The sequence below is a fragment of the Syngnathus scovelli genome, chromosome 8 (genome assembly GCF_024217435.2).
Source record: "Syngnathus scovelli strain Florida chromosome 8, RoL_Ssco_1.2, whole genome shotgun sequence".
NCBI classification, from domain to species: Eukaryota; Metazoa; Chordata; class Actinopteri; order Syngnathiformes; family Syngnathidae; genus Syngnathus; species Syngnathus scovelli.
Window position 1 is genome coordinate 12125320 of NC_090854.1, and position 21753 is coordinate 12147072.

The window sequence follows — 21753 nt, forward strand, 5'->3', positions numbered from 1 at the left end:
TTTATCTCGAACACAACTGCATCCGCCCCCCTTCCACCCTTTGTCCTGTCGTAAAACAACAACAAAGCGGAGAGGAGTGGCCAACGATTTGAGCCAAAATGGCTTCGTTCGGGCGTCAGTTTCTTACTTTACAGTGATTCACCCCAACTGCAGCGAGGTAGCGAACGAGCTAACCAGCAACTGTCAGAGGGAAGGAAACGCGCCGGTGACAGTTGGCCATGGCTGAAACAGAACAAAACCTTGGAGATCAGGTATTCCAACATTAAAATGTGAATCTGGATCGCATTATTCAATTCATTTATGTAGTTTTTCTTTTTGAACGCGTGTGTAAACTTCCATAAACTCTCATATGGCAGGACATTGAGGAGAAAATTGAGCAGACGAGAGAGAGATTTAAGAATGAATTCCTCAAAGGTAAGCGAGTGATGGTGTTTCACTTTTGGTTGTACATGCATACAAACTAGTTATTACACGTTAACTATAATAACTACTGTGAAAAACGTGACACAACGCCATGATGATATCATCACGAAGGGTCCAGATAAGCTTTAGAGTACCACCTAAATCAGTCACACATACTTTTACTTTATTTCATCCACATTTATACTAGCTTTGATGTAATTCTGAACACAAATAAAGTCTTAGATCTTAAAATCCTTTAACCACAACACAATCATAATACACTATTAAAACTCAAAGGTCCCCTTTGATAGGAAGATTTCACTGTGCTTTAGACTAACTGTTTCCCTACATTGAACTGAGGAACATAATTAGTTGCGGAAGAGCATTTTATTGTTTTGCCTTTCACTATATGTATTAACTTGTTATACACTAGGTACAACATCATTTTCCAATCTCCTTACAGTACAATGGGAGTCACTAATGTATGCTACATATTTGATGTTTGTTGATTCTTAGCCAGATCATTAGAGTTAAAAAAAGATGTCCATTTAAATGTCAGATTCATCAGACAAATATGACCAAAGAGATGTGGACAGACTACAGAAGGACAACTCCCTGGTGGAGGGCTACCTGATGTGGCGACTTTACGTGGTGGACGACGCCTTGAAAATGATTGATGAGAGTTTCCACTGGAGGAAAGAGTACGGCGTGAACGGTGAGGGGACCGGGTCGGGGTCGGGTGGGTTTCAACTCTTCCTGTCAATGGAGCTGTTGACGCCGGTTGTCAGATCAGTGCCTTTCCTGCTTCTTCTCGGACACCCATACACAAGAGTTCCATTGTGTGCTAAACGTTATGAATAGTCCGCCTCTAACAACAAACCTCACTGTCTAAATACCCTGAGGGGTTTCTTTGCTCTGGGGTAGTCTTTAATCCGGCAAATAAAATTTGTCAGTCAGTTGTTTTAAGGGAATGTGATTATAAATCTGTGTCAGAGGTCAGATATCTTGTCCTTAAATGAGTGTGATTTTCTCTTGAAATCTAATCATAGTTCTTTGTGATTGTAATGAAGGCAACTTGCCAGACTTGTTTTAGTTCTTGCCCTCGCCACAGTTTGAGGTTCAGGCGACGTGTTGAGCTTCCCAAATACGAGCCACATTTGTGAAGTCATCGTCTAACAGGCTTGTTTTTCTCCCTCAGATCTCTCGGAGAGTTCCATTCCCAGGTGGATGTTTGAGACCGGTGCGGTGTTCCTCCATGGATACGACAGAGAGGGCAACAAGCTTTGTATGTAGGACACTTGAGCCGTTTCCTTTCACCCTTTTGTTGGGATAACAAAAAGATATTCTATTACATGCAAATCACTGAAAATGTCTGTTTACATATCCCCAGTGTGGTTTAAGGTAAAGCTGCATGTGAAGGATGCAAAAACAATCATTGACAAGAAAAAGTACGTGGCTTTCTGGCTGGAGCGAAATGTCAAGAAAGAACCTGGGATGCCCATGACAGTTGTTTTTGACATGTCAGACTCTGGCCTGGGCAATATAGTAAGTTTTCTTTGTCATCTAGATTTTATTCAGAATGCGAGGGGGGAAAAAAAGCCATTAAGCTGCTGTGAAGTCCTCATCAGCTCCACTCGCAGGGACTGACGCTCTTCAGTGGTTTTACTCTTTGGAGATTAAAATAACCTTTAAATCCCGTTGGTCAATTCAAGGGGCTTTCTAATCCTGGAACGCGCCGTGTCACAGACGTGAGCACCCTCACACAGCTCTCCAGCGTACAAACGAGTTTCGGGCCTAAACCAGCGAGATGCATAGAAAGAAAAAGAGAGAAAAAAAACAGCTATAGAGCGTGCATACAAAATGAAGAGTTTAGAAAATCTGGTCGGGAAGCCAAGCCTCAGCGGGAGCCAGAGTACTGCTGTTCAGTATGATCTTGTTAAGGCCGAGGAGCGCGCGAGCGTCCACTGCATAGCAATGAGGACGCCTGCCAATTATTTGAGCCCCTTCAGGTCGCCTCTATTGATAAATCTCTTGTCGTGATGATTGCAGTCAGCGTGGAACGCTACGCTGAATATCCATCATGGATTCCTTGGGGCTCGGAGCCAAGTCTATTATTCCGCCAATTATTTTTGTAATTAATCGATAAAATGCGCGTCCTCTTTATGGTGTCAAAAGATGAAGACAAATATGAAGCAGTCTTTCTGCAAATATGTATGTTATGTTATCCCAACTACAGAGTGCCAATAATTTATTCTTGTAAATAAATAGACCTACAGTAATTATATTTTATAGCCATTCTGAAAACATAAGAAAAAGTCTGACATTTAACAAATTAATGGTAAATTCCCCACACAAACCTAAAATAAAAAATAATAATTACATTATTATTATTAGAACAACAAAGTCGTTTTTAATGCAACAATACTGAGAAAGTTTTTCTCGGCACACAAATGACTTTTCCTCTGATTATACACGAGCTGTGGCTTTTAGGTGTGCACACATGACTTAATAGCGCAACATTGCCAACAATGCAAAAGGAATGTTTGTGCGCTGACGCTTAAAGTATCACTTTGTTGCAGGACATGGACTTTGTGAAGTATGTTGTCAATTGCTTCAAAATTTATTATCCCAAGTTGCTCTGTAAGTAAAACAATGAGCCAAAACATTTTTGCGTTTGTCCATTTTTTTTTGTATTGAGCTAAAAACAACTTCTTGTGTGATTTCAGCCATGATGATTATTGTGGAAATGCCTTGGATCATGAACGGTAAGAGTCAGCCCCAGCGTGTTGGTAACGTTCAAATCTCGTTCCTGTCCCTAACCCACCTCTCTTGCTCTCTCCCTTATGTAGCCGCGTGGAAGATTGTGAAAACGTGGTTGGGTCCAGAGGCCATCAGCAAGCTTAAATTTGCATCTAGATCTGAACTCCAGTCGTACATTAACCCAGAGTACCTACCGCCCCACATGGGAGGAAATGTACGTGGAGCGACAAAAATTATATGGTTTCTTACTTTGATCATTTTTATCTATTGTATCTAACTTAGTCTGCATAGATACATATTCATTAAATACTTGATGTGCCTTCAAAACACCCTCCCATGTTGACATAAGCTCTCTGGGCCCATTTCAGGACCTGTTCAAGTACAGCTACCCTCCTCTCCCCGATGACGACTTCCAGACGCCCATCAGCGACAACGGACCCATCGTTAGCGAGGACGAGATCGAGAGCAAAGAGATCGAGAGTAAAGAGAGCGAGCCGGAGAGCAAAGATGGCCTCGAGTCCAGCTTCAACTCTGAGGTTGTGGCCAAGCCCAAAAAGGTATCGCTCCCCCTTTCATCTACCATCTTTCCACAAATAGCAGCTGTTTAGGGTTAAGGTTACTCAATCAGAACTGATTTACAAAATGGCTGCCATGGTAGGTGATGCTGTTTTGGTTAGCAACTGAGTTTAAATGGGCTCAGCTGTTGAATGAATGCTCTTCATGGGCTGTACCTCGTCTACTATAACAGACGTGGTCACTAGTTGACAAAATACAGTATATTAGTTAATCTTAATGATTCATTACAAAAATGCTAGACCGTTGTTGTTCTCTAATACGTACAAAAGGTAAGACGAGGATTACAGTGTGTACAGACTCTCTGCGGAGCTTGCTTCAATATTCAAATTTGGAAGCTCCCACTCATGAAGGTGACTTTCAGCATCTTCAATTGCAATGATGTCAAAGTGTCTGTCGTCATCTCACATCCATCCTTGTTTGGGCTAAGTCAAGTGTGATGTAATACTGGAAGACCGGTCGCCCACATAACTGGACGTCCTTTAAAGACACTTGCTAGAGGGAATACGGCCCACATCCACATCTTCTGTCCAACTCCCTCTCACTCTACTTTACCGTTATTGCAGCTCACTCACAATCTATTTGGTTACCCCGTGTGCAAAATAAGCCTGCATGAAATCAATGCCCGGCAGAAAGTTCATCACTATCAGACAGCCTTTTGATGTTCTAGTTGGGGTTATTTAATGCGCCTACATTTATACTATTCCTGTTGGCAGCCAACACCACTTGCACTCAACTTAAAACGTAACCGCTGAAAACACCAAAACCCACAGGCTTTGAATTCCACATGAATAAGAGAATTCATTGTATACTAATACCACATTGACCATGCAGAACAGATTAAGTCGAGACATGCAAATCAGTTAATAATGTTGTTTAAAAGTTAATTATACTTTATTGGTGCTGGAAAAAGTGGACTGACAACGTCAACACCACGGTTTTGAGATCTTGAGTCAAAGTTAGGACAAACACTTTGAGGCGTTGACATAGGATTAAGACCAAGACTTTGAGGTGGCAAGACCAAAGTGTTCAGGTCTTGAGACAAAGCCGAGAAACATCTTGAAGCATTAAGATGGATTCAAGAACCAACACCTTGATGGGCCAAGTCAAGACCAAAGCTTTGAGGGGTTGAGAATTAAAACTAAGACTTCAACAAATAGATATAGTCAAAGATATTTAGACTGAGTTAATTAAGACCAACCCTTTGAGAGACAAAGGCAAGACTAAGACTTTGGTTGAAACAGAGTCAAGACTAAAACCAAAGCAGGTTGGGAACGAGTCAACAAAACCAAGACCAGTTTAAAGCTTGTTGAAAATACATCCAAAGTCCAACTCCATGATGAACCTGAACTCTGAAAGTCAATTTGCCACAGGTGATTATTTCCCCTTGCTATTCAAATCATTCATTGTAACCAAGAAGAAATTTTACAACAGCGTTGGTGGAAAGTTGAAGCATGGAGGAAAAAAAGCGTCTGCAGTGGTTGTCCTATGCTTTCACATACCAACCAGCCTGCCTAATGGAGCCAGCTCTCGCCCACCATCTGTCCCCCCTTCCAGACAAGATCGCGTGGGATCCCGACGTCACGATACTCGATGACTCGGAAGCTAATTGCCTCTTTCTCTTTTTTGAAACAAGGGCTGGAGGTGGTGATGCAGCGTAGGATTACTGCACCCACTTACGGCGTTCACACTGCACAAGATTTCCGCCGGCTGCTCATGTGAGCGGGCTCACTTTTGAGTCCGTCCCGGATGCGAGATTTCTATTTCACCCTCTACATTTCAACCTTTCAAGGACCTGACAACATGAATGACTTTTTGTTTTTATGAAGGAACGAAGGCTACAGAAAGCCTGTTTTTTTTTTTTTTTTAGACAATCGCCAAAATGCACTCCTGTCGCCCACCAACCGGCACTCCTACCCAACGATAGCACAATATTTTTACCCTCAAATACCCCGTAAAAGTACTAAATGAGTTACTGTTTTAAAACAGTAGACCAAATCAACCCAAGTGCCTTGGAGAGAAAGCCTACAAACAACACGATGATGAGCACCAATCAGCTTTTCTCTCCTCCTCAAAATGTACGACCGCACAAGTCGCATTCGCTGCACTTCATTCATCTGATAACATTTCAAGCAATCAAAATATGCCGATCATCGTATTCATTGCCATTGTTAATCTTAATTAGGATTTTGATTTGCTTTTTTTTTATGATCCGAACAAACATTTGTATCGGTTTTACAAATACTGTAGTAGCAGTGCCTTTGATCATCTTAATACTGATGTATTTTGATTTTTAGACTGAAAAATTGATTTAGGCATGTGTTAACATTGAATCTACTTTTTAATTCTTGGAATGTATCATGTTTGCACTTAAAAATGATAACGACGAATAAATTGAGTTTTATTCTTAGCAGCTGCTTATCTCAATGTCTTCATTCTTGCGAAAGTGGTCATCTCAAGCTTGCATGTTGCTCGAATCACTCACACACACACACACACTTCCCCTATGAGTCACTCATTTTTCCATCACATGCAAAGTCCGCTCACCTTTGCTTACGCATCCCAACCACGTGAGCGCAATAACCGCGCCCCTCCCCTCTCCAGGAACAACAAAGACCACCTCCCATCTGCTTTCTCTTTCCGTCATTTTATGCAAACATCGTCAAAATCAACATCCTGTCACGATCTTGCAGTGGGATGATTCAGGCCAAAGTGTGTGTACGTGCTCCACTTTTGCCTTTTCCAAGTCACAAGTCTGTGGGTTATCTTAGTTCTGCATTCTCAAATGGACATGCTGCTTGTTGAACTTTGCATGCTTTAAATGAGTACAAGTTTGGGACCTTCAAAAGGGGGTTTCCAAGAAAATTATATCTTTTACGCAATTATCCCCCTTCAGTCACGGCATGCTGAGTCCAGAGCTCACCAATGCCACAACGTCGTTGCTTTTCCGTGTGTCCTTTTTAATTAAGAGTCCATTTTCTCTGCAGGTGAATTTCCTGGAAGACACCAGCGAGAAGGTTGACAACCGCATCAAAGGAGCCAGGAAACCCGTGACCACATTTAAAGGCACTCTGCTGGACATCAGGTACTCATGGCCCTCAATTAACACATTTTTTCCATCACAATCTCATCAAATATTTTTCCACAAATATACACATCTTGAGGGAAAAAAATGGTAGTATGGACCATTCCATAGTTCAACGCTGACCTAAAAAGAATTCAAGCTTGGAAGAAAAATCTGGAGTGACGGAAGACTTCTGTGGAAAGCTATTAAGTGGATTTATTGCTACAAGGCACCCGTAAAAAAAAAAATCATCCATCTGTTGCTGTTATACTCAACCCAATGAAGCAGGATATTGTCGCAATTGTGAACTGTCACTTTGATACGGCATCTTGCAGTCAGAAAATTTGACGTCCTAACTTGTCCCCCTCTTCAATTTAGTAAACACACACCTGGCTACTATTGGAGGAGAAATACATACTTCCTGTAATCTCGCAATTGTCAATGGAGCTTGATTTTTCTTTCCCAAACAAAAGTCTAGGAAATGGTTCAATAGGATCACGTGTAGCAGCTTGATCAAAATATTTTCCTAGTAAAATAATTAACTGTCTTGTACACTGCGATAACACACTCGAGAGAAGCTACTTGCAAAAAAAGCAGAAAGTTGCTTATATTGATTAAAATATTTTTTTTTTAGGGATGGGCGAGTATCAATACTAGGTATCGGTACAAACGAGCAAGTATTAGTCAGAGCTTGCCGTCAAGATCTGTTTCCGAGTACGTAGCCGCTTTGAAGTGAGGATGTTGACAGCTCAAGGCTACGAATCAGGCCAATTGCAGCCAGTCTTAAATGCTCCAATGTTTGCGAGCTGTGTTACTTACTTTTTAATGCTTCCCCCGGAGAGAAGAGGGCAGGGATTCTTTGATCGCCTCTTTCGCCCAAGCGTCACTCAACTTTGAGATTCACTTTGAGTGCTGTGGGCAAATAACACACATGGACATGAAAAAGATGAAAACGCACAGCAGTTCCTCCATTAGCTAACTTGATAAGAGAAAGAGAATGGATTTGCCCCCACCGCTGCCCTAAGTGTTTTATAGCATTGTTTGTGGGTTGATAAGATAACGACGGAGTGGGCGTCTCGTTACAGATTTTCCCAAATGAGCTCTTTCCTGTTTCTATCAGGTAATTGTGTAATTCCTGTAAGGGCGTCTAGAAGAGCTGAAGATGAGCCGCAGAGGGAGCCCCTCTTTGAATGAGCTGGTGGAATGTGACCCAAGGGGCAGAATGTTACAAATGACATCACTGCTTACCCAAACCACAAAAATGAACGTAGAACCTGTAAGGTCGAACGCTTTTGATTGCGCAATCAAGTTTGTTTAGATTTGCAACTTAAACTTAACAGGCAACATTCTCAACTGTCACTCTTCTGGCAAAATTATGAATGAGGTCACCTTTCACCTTCTCTCAACTCAATGAGGCTGCACCTATGTTTGGAAAAAGGTCATTAAAAATCAAAGCCGAGTGAGTGTGCACATGTATGTTGTTGTGATGATACAATTAAACGAAAGTATGATGGCGGTAATACGACAATACTGGCATAATAGAAAAGTGCTAAATGGGCTCTACTTTGTTGTATGTCAGCATGACCTAGATTAAATTCTCTAGAATGAGTCCCAAAACAGACAGACAACAGTTTTTTGGTTTTTTTTTTCCCTCTTGCAGCCCTGCAGAAGAGCTCAGTTTTGGTTGCGGAGATACAGAGAAGAAAAGCCTCATTATCCTGAGCAATGTGACCAAAAACCCTTTGACCTTCAAGGTGAGCGCATGCTTCTAGCAGATCATTCAAGCTAAAACGAATTGCAGTGAACCCCCGATTATCACGGAGGATGAGTTCCACCCGTCAAAAGTGAAAATTGTATATATAGCTAGAACACTGCTTAAATGTGGGGGTGTTATCAAAGTATGTTTTTATACAACATAATACTATAAAGTGCTATTTTTCCTCCTAATGGGGTGCTAACAATTTAGTGATATGAGAACGCTGGCTGTTCCTCGACAGGTACGGACCACAGCACCAGAGAAGTACAGGGTGAAGCCGAGCAGTAGCATCTGTGAACCCGGCGCCTCAATCGATATTGTGGTGTCCCTACATGGAGGTACCGTTCCAAGTTTACTGGATCTTACTAAATGCTTCCAAACAATCTCATGGGTTGGCCCTCCAAAGTGCCTGACATTTCTGTTCCATGAACATGACTTGTGCTTAAGTGAGGACAAGTCCCATGATGCCAGACATCATCAAGAAAAGCTTGTCTTGTTTTGACTGACAGGCCCAAAGCGGCATGAAAAGACATCCGCTGCTTCCTCACGCTTTAAAAGGTTTGCTTTCATAATTTTTTTTCGTCCAGGGTCTCAGGCGTCCCCCCAGGATCGCTTCCTGGTGATGGCCGCTGAGATGGACAACGTAGGACCTCAAGAACTTGGGCAGTTCTGGAAGGAAGTACAAAAGACTAAAATCATGGAGCACAGGTACCATTTGTAGCCCTACTATTGGTTTGGAGATTTCCTTGATGGTCTCGTTTGAGTTTCTTTTTTTTTTTCTCTCAAGGTTACGCTGCCATGTTCTGGAAAGTGTCAAACCCGCAGCAAGCCCTCAGTGGGAGGCGGGCGATGTCGGAAGCAGCAAGGATATAAACATGACGGTAATTACAATTATATATTAGTACAACATAAAGAGAGCCAAGGCATACTTTTAATATGTTGCTAAAGTCTGCTTCCTGGCTACGGTCACGGTGCAATGTCTGTTTGTATTTTCATAGCATGTTGCACAGATAGGCTACCTGGCACCGGATGACAGCTTAGTAAGTATGGACTGATTGAAGGCTTTTTTTTTTTTTTTTTTTTTTAATGCTTTCCTGCAAAGAAGCTGAAAATTTCAGTTCCCCATTTTCCCTCATTGGATTTTAGCTTAGCGTGCGGAAGAACGAGACAGCGTGGCTGACTCCCTCCAAACGTCTTTTTGGAGATCTCCCAAATTGATTTTGCTCATCAATATCAGGGCAGAGTGGAAGCTCTGATAAGCTCACTTATAATTAACCTACATGCAAGACAATTCGGCAATGCCATTTCTGTCACAATGCAACGCTAAGCTAAATGCTCACCAACTCTTTGCTCTACTAACAGGCATTACTTGTTTTTATACAGTTAAGGGTCTTTGGGTCAGAGTGTGACGCCACCCAAACTCGGTTCAGGATTTCCCAATAATAATAATCTCTCAACTTTTTTTGCAGTTATTTTTCCCAATAGGAAATTATGTGAATGGAAATCATCTTTTCATGTAACCTTTTACTCTATCTCTGTCTAGCGCTGTTTCCGTTGAAAACTTCTTCTATATTGTGTGTAAAAGCCAAGTGGCCTAAGTCTGTTTTTCTTCTCCCACCAGCTGATGCGATTGATGACGTCCAATTCCCAGCTGCAGCAGAGCATCAACACATGTTTGTGGGTCCAGAAGATTCTAGTCTCCTTGGTCCTGATTCTGTTAGTGCTCAACCTGTACTGTGTCTTCCTGTTGTCATCATCCCAGCAACTATCTTGACCACTGTACGTCTACAAAGAACAAACCCCCTCCTCCTCCTAAAAAGACCTTCCTTCGCCAAATTGACGGGCTCATTTTGTGATGCCCCTCAACAAAGAACAAAGACTTTTTTTAACAATTTTGCAGGATATTTTATGAAGCCAGAAAAGGATATTTATTGCAAAAAATATGGTGGGAAAAAAAAAATGTATTTTTGTGACCATATGTACAATACATTTTATATGATACTCTATGGCAGATAAGGAAAATAAACACAAGTCTTTGCAGCCTTGGCAAAAGAAGTCACATACTTAAAATAAAACGATGAAAGTAGGAGTACCAATTAAACTCCCTAAGTAAAAATGAAATACTATGTGGGGAAAAAACATCTTAACCTCTTAACTGTTGGTACTACTGTTTGGCTTGCAGGAAAAGGAAAGTTGAACAGTTTGAGAATTGGATTTTAATTTTATTAGAGAATACCTGAAGCCAAGATGATGCCCAAATAATACGTTTATAGCCAATGTAATAAAAGTTAACTTCCAAAATTGCAGAAACATCATGAGATGTCAAACTCATATGTATTTGAAGCGTGAAATTAATTTTAAGACCAGGCCATGCCAATTCCTGTTGACGCAGAAATGAAGCTCTGTACAACCAACCACACATTTCACGCATGCCAGAACCCACCAGACTGTGCAGATACAATCTACTTGACCACAATATTGCAATATTTGTATTTTGTTTGTTTTCACCGAAAAAAAACCCCAAAAAAACTCTATCTTAGCATGTGTTTAATTGAAAATTTGGTAGAGCCAGAGCCGCGGGAGATCTTGGTCTCCATTGCTTTTAATTAGCCAGCGTCGACCCGCTAAAAATACACAAGTAATTAGCGGCAAGCGCATGGACGAGGGTGCGCGGGCCCCTTGTAGCTTATTGACAATCTGCCTTATCTGCAACAAGATCCCACACCAAGCAATCAAGACGGCACGTGACGAGCAACCACCCCGGTTTGGTTATCAACGTGATGTCCAAACACGCTCCACTGATGAGTAGAATGATTTCCGGCTATAATGAGCACGCTAATGCTGTTGATTACTACAAGTTTGTTGGTGGGGGCCTGTGAGACTGCCTGGTCTAACCTACTTTTGAGTTTGAGCACTTCAAATTGTTGCCAACCTTTATCAGATGGAAAACCTGAATGTGTTGTTGCTTTGGACACTCTTGAGGGTGCATAAAATATGGATATAAAGCAACTACAATTTTTTTTTAAAGAAATTGATTTGGACTACAACAACCCACAAAAAAAAACAACTTGATGCATGTAATAATGCAAACAACCATGTGACTTTCATCCACACATTCATGGCACCGTAATTGCTTCGCCCGTCATTAATTCTATGCTGCGTCTCTCCGCTGGCAGCATTAGGAGCCACAAGCCCCTTGATGACATTGATTTTACATCAAATCAAAGCTGCCTCAATGTTAGCGTGACCTACGGCCATTCAGAATGTACTCATTCAGCCAGAATGGGAGTAGGGATCAATACAAAATGAATGAGTGGTGCATTTAAGTAGAAGGATGTTCTGGATGGAGTTGATGAAATGTATAGTGAGAGGAAGCCTTCAAAATGTCTTACATTTCTGCATGAATGAATGTGGTTTGATTGTCATCATAATCACAAGAAAAAAACGAGTCTTCCTAAATTGATACCACACAAACATAGTTTCATATATTTGTTGAAAATAACATGTAAACAAAGTGCATAGTCGAATGGATAGATAATGCGCAGTTTTTATTCAATTCAGCTTCTTTATTTTTTCTGCTGGACATTTTTGGAACTTTATCCTAATGAAATTATGATACAATATTTTCTCCTTATATTACAGTTCCACGGGAAGGCCAGGGCAAATACTATACAAGGCCAGAACCTCTCTAATCATGATATCACCATGCTGCTATGACTTCATTCTCATGGCATGAGAAATAAATTTTGCGGTCATTTTTTATTTGGGGGGGATACGGGACATTTTAGATAACAAGAATAATTAAACCGACGTAACTAAGTCTAAAAAATTGATATCAAAGCTTACCATGAAATTCAGTTTTTGATAAAACTACAGCACTTCTTAAATGCTGCTGTCTAAAACATGTAAATTCAGGTTGAAAGGCTCACACAAAGCCTGGTTGGGAAGAGGGAAAAAATCTATTTGGAGCATCAACAAGATGAGATGAAAGTGAGAAAACGTCTGCCAGCTCATGAATACAACATACTGGAGATTGGGGGAGGACGTTGACCTTCATGTGACTTTGTAGTTCAATTAAACATCCTTTCAAAGTCATGTTTGTACTCAAGGATTATGCGAGCGCTCCCTCTGTTGGAAAAGCAGAGAAATGCAGCCGCCTCCCTTTGCCGGGGAAGATTAAATGGAAAGCCCGTTCCAGAGGAAAACGGGTGTGAGGGGTTACGAGTAAGTACTAATGCGCTGGAATGTCTTGCTAGTGAGGATAAAAAGCGTACTAATACATGGAACTTGTATTCAGGATATGAAATAAATGCTTAAGTTTTCCATAACAGATAGTTTTTGAGTACTGTGGGCAGGTAGAGGTGATTGATGGAATGCAGCCTGTGTTTGCCTAAAGTGGTCCTGATGTGGAGGCGGCACAGCTGCATCAACTTCGGGACTTCTGGAGGCGGGCGACCCCCCCACGAGTAAGTATAAATTTGACTTAACTCTTATTCACACAGGAGTTTCAAAAGTAATACCTGCACTTTGTCTGAGCAACTTCTCCACAGCGCTATCGGAGGCCGCCAAGTCCATAGGACGTTTGCCCTCCGGGTTTTGTAGGGAGGTGTCCGCCCCGTGCTCCAGCAGAACTGACACCATCTCTGGATTGGATGCGCGGGCGGCAATGTGCAGGGGGGACTCGCCGGACCTGCCCACATTTACATTTGCACCTTTAAGAAGAGAGAGAGGGCTTAGTGAGAGGTATTCATTTCCAAAGTTTGTTTTGTGGTTTTGCTTCTGTTAAAATGTGACCATAATAGGTGCCATGCTGTTTTCATAATAAGAAAAAATATTAAATGGATTAAAAACAATATACAATAAAATGCAACCCTCCAGATGGAAAAATAGAATTCATTTTCCAAAATATGGTTAAATAAAAACAAAAAGTAGGAAACAGGTGGCTAAACCCACTGACTTAGGCGTTCCCCACAGCGCCATCACGAGTCCCCTTTTTTTCTAGGTTAGTGTTAATACACACACACATAAATACAGATTTACATAAAGTCATAGCCAAGACATTTTAATTTTATTCAGTGCTAGTCACAGGGCACTGATGCATTGTAAGCCGTAGCTAAGCAAATTAGTCAATCAGGATGTTTACCAAGTTCAAGCAGTTTCTTCACAGCAGTCAGCTGCTGACTGGAGCAGGCAACATGGAGCGGGGTGCCAGACTGATGAATGTTCTGATCCAAGTCAGCGCCGTGCTGGGCGAGAGATTCAATGCATTCTGGGTAACCTGAAAAATCATCGTTTTAAGACACAGACGTAAAATTTGTGGCGCCCCAAACTTGTGTGGGAACATCTCACCCTTAGATGCGGCCACGTGCATTGGAGAGTTGGATACGCTGCTCCCCATAGGCCTCGCTCTGTGCCGAAGGAGCAACGACACACAGGTCACATGACCCCGGCCGCACGCTTCCGACAGCGCTGTTCGTCCATCCAACGTCGAACTGTTTATCTTTTAATACAAAATACAACCACTCAGATTAAGACGAATAGCTGACCTACACCTGTTCGTGGGTGCTGAATATGCTGAATCAGCACCACAGACATTGCAAATTTGATGTTGTACTAACATTAGCACCATGTTGAAGCAGCAGCTTGACACAGCCTGCATGGCCCTGTAAAGATGCTCCATGGAGGGGGGAGACCTGGTCCAACGTGCTCAAGTTCACACACACGCCCTGTTCAGCGACACGACACACACGTTACAAAAAAAGAATTATTGTGAAATTACAAATATATTCATGAAATGATTGGCATTTTACAAATGATTGGAGATTTTCACAAAAAGATTTGTAAATTATTTTCCTTCAAAATGACAAAAATTGTGAACACTTCATGTCACAGCTTTTTGCAATGTTAAAACTTTTCATAAATACGAGATTTTTTTTATTCTATTTTTTGCAATATAGCAACTTTTTTTCTCATAATTAAAACAAAATGACTCTTTTTTCAATATTATATCTTTGTTCTTTTAAAATTAAGAAAATTCTTCTTTGCAAAGTTAAGGAAATGTGTATTTTCATAACAATACATAAAAGGCTGCCACTCACAACAGTGCCACAAAGCATCAAAGACAAAGCAACAGAGAGACAATACGCTGGCACAAAGGAGAAAAATCTAACTGCAGGCCTGCTGGTATAATAGTTGATGAGCCCTGTTGATGTTTGATAAGCTTCGTGAGTCTGAAAATTAATTATTTGAAGTCTGAGTTACCTGAGCAATGAGCCTTTGCAATGTCAGCATGCGACCATTTGATGCAGCATCATGAATTGGACTCCAGTCTGCTTCAAAATCTGTGTAGACAATACACACACATTCCCATCGCATGCTTGTAAAAACACAGTGTCTCACTCACCACTCATCAGAGGATTGGAGAAGAAAAAACTTGCTCCACTTTGACTCTCTTCATGGCCTCCTGACATTCTTCTTCTCTATGAGTCATGCACTAAAAGCACTTCTGCACACTCCACTTTACCCTTCTTTTCAAAACACGCCTAAAACACATCTGCTTCTCATATGTTGTTTTGGGTTCTTGACGTACAAAAGGGCTGTGATGTCATTTCCTGTTCAGAGCAGCTATTTGCCCTCCAGGAAGCAGGCGGTTTCGGTGGTGTGGGTGTGTCGCAGCCAATGGAGGTCCCACGAATGAGAGGGAGGCGGCTGGCAGGTTGGAGTTGGGTCGACATTTGACACCAAAAATGTGTAGTAGGAGACAGATGGGAGGAGTCTGGTGAACCCAACCCAATTGTAGTAGTCTGTTTTTTTTTTCTTTAAAACACCTGGAAATACAAAAAAAAAAAAAAAAAGTTACATGATTTGTCAAATGACTCATTGTTTTGAGGAATGCATATTAGGACACCATTGACAATTGGTGAACAAGAAGAAATATTACATTACATTATATTACATTAGTTTAAATTTTAGGAGAATTAAAAAATAATGGGGGCCCTGGGATGGAGCCTTGAACCAATATCAATCACTAAAAAAGTTAAATATCATTGCAAGGAATTTTATTCTTCAATATTAATTGAATTACAAAAAATAGTAAGGAATTGTAGTCAACCTCTGTATTTTAAAGAAAAAAATATTACATTAGTTTAAATTTTAGGAGAATTAAAAAATAATGGGGGCCCTGGGATGGAGCCTTGAACCAATGTCAATCACTAAAAAAGTTAAATATCATTGCAAGGAATTCTATTCTGCAATATTAATTGATTTCAAACTAAATATTAAGGAATTGTAATAAACCTCTGTATTTTTTCTTGTGAAGCAGAATTGTTTGGCACTGCCAATTTGTCATTAAACAGAGTCTTTGGAACGAGCCGTGCATAAAAGGACGAGCCGAGCCTTACTCGCTAGTCAGCTTGTCCAAACACAGACTCCGCCATGGTTCTTATCAAGAGGTCACATAACACACTAATGAGCTCCATAGTGGTGCACTAATGCAGTGGGCTGCTAATTGACTCTCCAACTCACATTAAATCTACAAAAGAACAGTGTTGCACAAGAGACAAAAGATGGCGAAGATTATTTAAATGTATAAATCAAAACAATGACGACATGCACATATGCATGCACGCAAAAACTACTAAATATTACGAAAAAGTGTGTAAAGTTTGTCGAATATAAACCTGTCCCTCTGGTGAATACTTGTAAATATATATCATTATTATTATTTATCTTTAAAGTTACCTCGTTGCACCCCGCATGCACATTGCTGCTTTCATAGTTGAAGCGCAGTTGCAGGGGGATTAAATGGAAGCACATGATGTCGCTCCCACTACCATGTGATCACTTCGAGAATTGGGCTAAGCGGACGCCTTTGATTTCCTGCCCCTTTCCCTTCCCGTGTCGGTTCGAAGTTAGCCGGGCCGACTCCGCCATGGCGTCACCGCGGCTGGAGACGTTCTGCTGCGCAAATCGGGACGCGGCCACCGAGCTGGTGGTCACCTTCCAGCCGCTCTTGTTCGGAATTGTGACAGCGGCCAGCGCGGTCGTGAGCGTGCTTTTCACCGTGCTGCAGATTCTGCCCAAGAGAAAAGGCTACAGGAGGCTCGGCCAGTATCCGCTGCCCAGACCCGCGTCTTCATCACGGATACTCTTCATCATCAGCGTGTGTGACATTTTGGGATGCACAGGTGACTTTTTCGTGCTAGCATCATACAAACCTTTTTTTTTTTTTTTAACACTTAGAGTGACGTACTTTGTAACTACTTTTGGGTATCTTCTAATCCAAGTTGATTTTCTGCAAAAGTTGTTTTCTGTAATGCACAACATTAGGTACACTTGCATCATCTAACCAGTTCAAAATAGAAGCCCTGAATACTGTTTTAAAATTTCTCGTTATAATGTGATACTTAACCATTTTTGAAATACAGTACTAAGTGTCTTGTACAGTTATCTGAATTATATGCACAATTGGCATCCATCCATCCATCAATCCATCCATGCATCCATCCATTCATTTTGTTTATGATGCAGCTAATTCCTATGTGGATCCTCACCCAACTCATTTTTCCACACTGGTCACCAAAAATAGGGGGGCATTTATTTGATATGCGGCGTTAATTTTTCTGTGCAAATTCCAGCGTCACAAATGTCATGTTTACATGCCAGTCAGTCTATTGCAAACAAATGAATGTATCACTTGTAGTAAAGGGAAACTAATAGTCATCAATTTGAAGTAGTATGGCTTTTATTTGTTCAAATTTAAGCTTTGACAGTGTTACTGTAAACTTCAGTTTGACAGTAAAGGGGAAATGAGAAGACTATTTGAGTCTATTTGAGGTATGGCATTTGATTTGTTCAAAGCAGATGCCTTTAGAGGAAACGATGTGCACAAGTCGTATGAACTCGCTCCGATTTGATGACTGACATTAGTTTGGCTAATGAACCAGTTTGAGGTTGCTGGTGAATAACTTTGCGTTACCTCTCCAGGCATCATTTTGAGGTCCTCTCTTTGGGTGGGCCTGCCCAACACGGTGGAACAGATCTCCGAGGCCAACAGTACAGAAACTTTGCCGGACGTCTTCTGTATCGGCAGCGCAGTAAGTTGTCTACAAAAAAAAAAAAAATCACAGTTGGTTAAAGATGCTCGGTGGCACACTCTTGTACCTTTGCAGATGTGGATCCAGTTGTTCTACAGCGCTTCGTTCTGGTGGACCTTTTGTTACGCCATCGACGTCTTCCTGGTGGTCAAGACGTCTGCAGGAATCAGGTGGAGCATAATTGTTTTTAAAAGAAACTGTCAATTATAGGATATGTAGGGAATGTGTTTAGTAGATTATAAATTGTGCAAATGCAATAGTGTGCTTGGTGGTCATTTGTGTAAACGCAGAATTACAGGAATGTTTGGAACCCCCCCCCCCCCCCCCCCCGGCTTTTAAAGTTCTTTTGACTGAATGTAATTCCTTGCTTAGTACATAGTAGGGAGTCATACTTGAACTAGTTAAGAGATTTATTATCAAACCCGAGCCGAGGACAAAGAGCCAGCCGCGGCATGTGTTGCGTGGTCCCATGACTTGTTTCCTTTCTCCCTCAGCACCATTATCCTGTACCACATGATCACATGGGGTCTGGCTTTGCTGCTTTGTATCGAGGGCGTAGCCATGCTCTACTATCCTTCCATTTCCAAGTAAGATCCTGACGCTCAGCTTCCACAATTTTAGCGCTTCCTGCGAGTCAATTCCACGATGCTAAGCTAACGCCCATGCTTTTCAGTACCATTAATGAGACATGTCCATGTTCTTGGGTTTTTTTTTGTGTGTCCTGTGATATTGAACTTTTTGTGTATTTCCTATTTGTTCAGCTGTGAACAAGGCTTCCAGCACGCCATCCCTCACTACGTCACCACGTATGCGCCCATGCTCTTAGTCCTTGTGGCTAACCCCATCTTCTTCCACCGGACCACATCCGCAGGTCAGCTTTTTGGACTACATCAGAATTATCTGACCCAAATTTACAAATATAAAAAAAAGGCATTCTTTTCTTCTTCTTCATTCAGTGACATCATTGCTAAAAGGACGTCAAGGGATCTACACAGAAAATGAGCGGCGGCTAGCCAGCGCCATAAAGATACGTTTCTTTAAAATTATGCTGGTGTTCTTTATTTGGTAGGTTTTTGGTCTTCTTCATTAGAGCGTTTTCAGTATTTTTTGGTGCTAATCATATTGTTGTGATGTTCCAGCTGGAGTCCCAACATCATCAACGAGAGCCTTCTCTTCTACCTGGAGATGCAGGGGAACATCGATGACAGCAGCCTCAGGAATATCAGAAATGCTGCCTTGATCACATGGTTTATCATGGTAAATTTCGAAACACACTAATTCCTTGTATAGTTTAATTAGTGATAATTATTTGGGATTTTTTTTAAAATTATATCTTTTATGAATATTTCCACAAATATTGTTGAATTTGTTTTACCTTAAATATCGGTGCCTGGTATCAGTAGCCTTCACAAGACCCGATACCTAAAAATGAGGTTCGTATAGCCCCGATACTGCAGACCCTCACTGCCGTGTGTCCTTTTTCGTCCCAGGGAATCTTGAACCCCATGCAGGCCTTCCTCAACACATTGGCCTTCCACGGCTGGACGGGCTTCGATGTGGACCTGAGCCCGCGGGGGAGGAGAGAGCTGGCCTGGGAGTCAGCCTCCACGTCAGTGGCCAATGCAGGGGGACACAACTCCATGGTGGGCACGGCCCTGCTCTACCAGAGCCACGTGCAGGAGGCCAAGAAAAACATGAACGGCAACGGGCAGCCGCAGTCCGACGCCATCAGCGTCCTCTCAGAAGGTAATTGGCCTCGCGGCGCCGCCAATAGCTCGCCGATGTATGAGGGCTGGTGATGACGGATGAATGGACTGCTTATTGTATTTGACGGAACATCCTAAAATGTGAGGTTTTATTTATGCAGAACTCTGCACACTGTGATCAAGTTTTTGTATTTACCGGTACTGTTGCTGCCCTCTGCTGGAGATAATGAGAATAAAACTTGGAGTACACGTCACATCCTGTATAATTGTTTGCTTTCCACGGATCAATTCGCTTCTTATTCACCATGTAACGCCTAGGGTGCTCATAATTGGACACGGGTGAGCTTAAGAAAAAAAAAAGCCAAATTTAAGGGGGAAAAGTCAAACTGTTTGTTTGTCCAAATTTTAGTTGGAAGAAGAAATAACTCTTTTGTGACACCAGTCCTGAACGTTTTCTGACATCCCTTGTTGGTCACGAAACAAAAAACAATGTGTGATGCAAACGATTGCTCTTGCATCACACTTCTAGCTTTTCATTTCCTGTTTTGCTTAGGGCGGGGGAAAAAAAAAAAGAGAGACATGTGATGGTTATCCCAGCAGCTCATGATGAATCAGAATAATATAACACAGATGATTCCATTATGTTCCGGTCCGGTCCAGTGAAAGCACCCAATATGTCTCAAGCTTGTGAGTCATTTGCAAAATAGATTTACAATCTGACGCAGTGGTATCTTCCCGAGATTGTCACTCACCTTTTTGGCCCCTCTCAGTGTTGTGTCTCTGTTCCTCACATTGTTTGGCTTGACATTGAAATCGTCACTGGGACAGCCAACGTGATGTCCTGCTCCAGAAAAAGACATGTTGAAGCAATTACCAAAGCCGAATTAAATGACACCATTCATAACACCAGCATGTGTTGAACTAATTCATTTGATTAATTTGGTCCCATTTCCATGCATTTCTTTTTTTTCCGCCCATGTGAAATAATGGAAGGCAGAAGGTTGGAATTAGCACGTCCGAGTTGAACTGTTGGGGGAATTTGGTCGAGGGGGGGTTATATTTTACTGCTCAAAAAACATGTGCACACAAACATACACAAAATAGGAGTTGCAGACAAGTCAATTATCTAGTAGCTAGTCAATAGAAGTTTGATACTGTATTTTTTCTATTGATAAAATACGAGTACTATACCGGTAGAGGCAGCTCTAAGAAATAAAAAATAAAACAGATGGAAATCGTAATCCTTAATCCTAATACGGCCACTACTACTAGTGGATATATTTCCATGGTATTCTGACATTACTGATATGTTGTGCAATATTTTGATTGTAATTTCCTTTCGTTCTTTTTTTGTGCATTCATATGCAATTTTTCATGAAATTGTCATTTCTACCAAAAACACTCTACATTTATAGCATGCAACATTTCATGTTTTTAACTTACCTCGCTTTCACTTGTAGTCCGTTTACTGGCATGATCTTTCTCCACTCATGTCTGGAGGTTTTCGAATAATCCACACATGATGATTTCTAATTTTTCTGCATGACACGGGCCACAAATGACAATTTAGCGTACACATTTATTTATAAGATGGGAAATATTTTGGCATTTTGTTTTAGCCAAATGCATTCAATGCAATGCATTCAAAGAAAATGTCATGACCTCACCTTATTTCCCACCCTAGTCTTTTATTTAGCAAAGGTATTTCCCAGGATGCATTTGCAAAAGAAAAATGCATTTAAAACAAATAAGTAATACGGTGCCCCCTCCCCTGTTTTGTCTCGCTAGGTTCAGAATCTAGCACAGTTGAAATCCACATATCCAGCGAGCTACCAGACTATGCCGATATAGATGCTGATGAGGAATCCTTGGGGACGTCAGGGAAGCACTAGCCAACGTCACATCGCACTTAACTACAGCTGGTAAAAAGAAAAGAAAAAAAAAAAGAAAAAAAACAGTAGATCTCCTTAGTCTCTGTAACACAACTCATTTTCTCATTCACTTGTGTGGCTTCTAGTGACCTTGAGAACGGTAAAAGTTTTCTGCTTGGCGACTCACAGTTAAGTCTTTTCTGCTCAATAAGTTTTTATTTTATTTAGCATCATGGCTGTAGTCTACCAATTATGTGTTTTTTTTTTTAGTTTTTATTCTCATAAAGTAGCAAACATGTTTCTTACATTGCTAGTGATTGAGGTGTGTTGTGCAAGGGCATGGTCAAGGTGCAATAAGACTGGGCCGTTTATTATTGATGGGAAAATGAAGCTTCAAATTTGCTTCATGAAACAGTTGTTTTTTTTTGATTGCTCAAAATTGCACTCTGTTCAACATTGGACTGACTTGCCATTTCTTAAACCCTTTTAATAAATTTTAGATTTTTTATTATTTGTAAAGTTTGAT

At 41.2% G+C, this 21753-nt stretch overlaps 4 protein-coding genes across 8 annotated transcripts in view; 3 read left to right on the plus strand and 1 right to left on the minus strand.

Annotated features, from left to right (window-relative positions):
- Positions 1–21753, plus strand: part of ofd1 (OFD1 centriole and centriolar satellite protein) — a 117985-nt gene that overhangs the window by 56112 nt on the left and 40120 nt on the right. The window lies entirely within an intron of this gene.
- LOC125973641 (ankyrin repeat and SOCS box protein 9) lies at positions 94–15368 on the minus strand. 4 transcript variants are annotated; one of them, XR_011087184.1, is made up of 8 exons: positions 14959–15366; positions 14817–14896; positions 14174–14281; positions 13905–14055; positions 13699–13833; positions 13076–13267; positions 7619–7711; positions 94–1720 (listed from the first exon to the last, which is right to left on the minus strand). XR_011087184.1 is itself a non-coding variant. In XM_049728045.2 (7 exons), the coding sequence occupies exons 1-7, from the start codon at positions 15023–15025 to the stop codon at positions 7683–7685; spliced, it is 762 nt and encodes a 253-aa protein (XP_049584002.1). In that variant the 5' UTR covers positions 15026–15366; the 3' UTR covers positions 5803–7682. The 4 variants fall into 4 exon arrangements, 3 of the variants coding, with proteins under 3 accessions (XP_049584002.1, XP_049584001.1, XP_049583999.1); XM_049728045.2 differs by lacking the exon at positions 94–1720 and having other exon boundaries at positions 5803–7711; XM_049728044.2 differs by lacking the exons at positions 94–1720; positions 7619–7711 and adding an exon at positions 12323–12996 and having other exon boundaries at positions 14962–15368.
- Positions 103–10610, plus strand: mospd2 (motile sperm domain containing 2). Of its 2 annotated transcripts, XM_049728029.2 has the most exons (16): positions 103–251; positions 357–414; positions 962–1117; positions 1601–1687; positions 1793–1947; positions 2982–3042; positions 3129–3167; positions 3252–3376; positions 3531–3719; positions 6723–6820; positions 8460–8553; positions 8797–8893; positions 9143–9263; positions 9343–9436; positions 9554–9595; positions 10177–10610. In XM_049728029.2, the coding sequence occupies exons 1-16, from the start codon at positions 219–221 to the stop codon at positions 10327–10329; spliced, it is 1602 nt and encodes a 533-aa protein (XP_049583986.1). In that variant the 5' UTR covers positions 103–218; the 3' UTR covers positions 10330–10610. The 2 variants fall into 2 exon arrangements, with proteins under 2 accessions (XP_049583986.1, XP_049583988.1); XM_049728031.2 differs by lacking the exon at positions 9554–9595.
- On the plus strand, positions 16384–21738 carry gpr143 (G protein-coupled receptor 143). Its single transcript, XM_049728035.2, has 9 exons — positions 16384–16741; positions 17541–17650; positions 17726–17820; positions 18145–18237; positions 18412–18521; positions 18607–18715; positions 18790–18907; positions 19141–19396; positions 21145–21738. Exons 1-9 carry the CDS (start codon positions 16486–16488, stop codon positions 21246–21248), a joined length of 1251 nt encoding a protein of 416 aa, XP_049583992.1. The 5' UTR covers positions 16384–16485; the 3' UTR covers positions 21249–21738.

What these genes read in the sequence shown, in the direction of transcription:
- mospd2 (XM_049728029.2), top strand. Translation starts at nt 219, where the DNA reads ATGGCTGAAACAGAACAAAACCTTGGAGATCAG. An exon ending in CAGAGAGGGCAACAAGCTTT is followed by an intron (nt 1,688 to 1,792) that starts GTATGTAGGACA and finishes ACATATCCCCAG; the next exon opens with TGTGGTTTAAGGTAAAGCTG. An exon ending in TTGTGGCCAAGCCCAAAAAG is followed by an intron (nt 3,720 to 6,722) that starts GTATCGCTCCCC and finishes TTTTCTCTGCAG; the next exon opens with GTGAATTTCCTGGAAGACAC.
- LOC125973641 (XM_049728042.2), bottom strand. Translation starts at nt 15,025, where the DNA reads ATGTCAGGAGGCCATGAAGAGAGTCAAAGTGGAGCAAGTTTTTTCTTC. An exon ending in CTCCAATCCTCTGATGAGTG is followed by an intron (nt 14,897 to 14,958) that starts GTGAGTGAGACA and finishes TTGTCTACACAG; the next exon opens with ATTTTGAAGCAGACTGGAGT. An exon ending in GAAGAAACTGCTTGAACTTG is followed by an intron (nt 13,268 to 13,698) that starts GTAAACATCCTG and finishes CTCTTCTTAAAG; the next exon opens with GTGCAAATGTAAATGTGGGC.
- gpr143 (XM_049728035.2), top strand. Translation starts at nt 16,486, where the DNA reads ATGGCGTCACCGCGGCTGGAGACGTTCTGCTGCGCAAATCGGGACGCG. An exon ending in AAGACGTCTGCAGGAATCAG is followed by an intron (nt 17,821 to 18,144) that starts GTGGAGCATAAT and finishes TTTCTCCCTCAG; the next exon opens with CACCATTATCCTGTACCACA. An exon ending in ATGCTGGTGTTCTTTATTTG is followed by an intron (nt 18,716 to 18,789) that starts GTAGGTTTTTGG and finishes GTGATGTTCCAG; the next exon opens with CTGGAGTCCCAACATCATCA.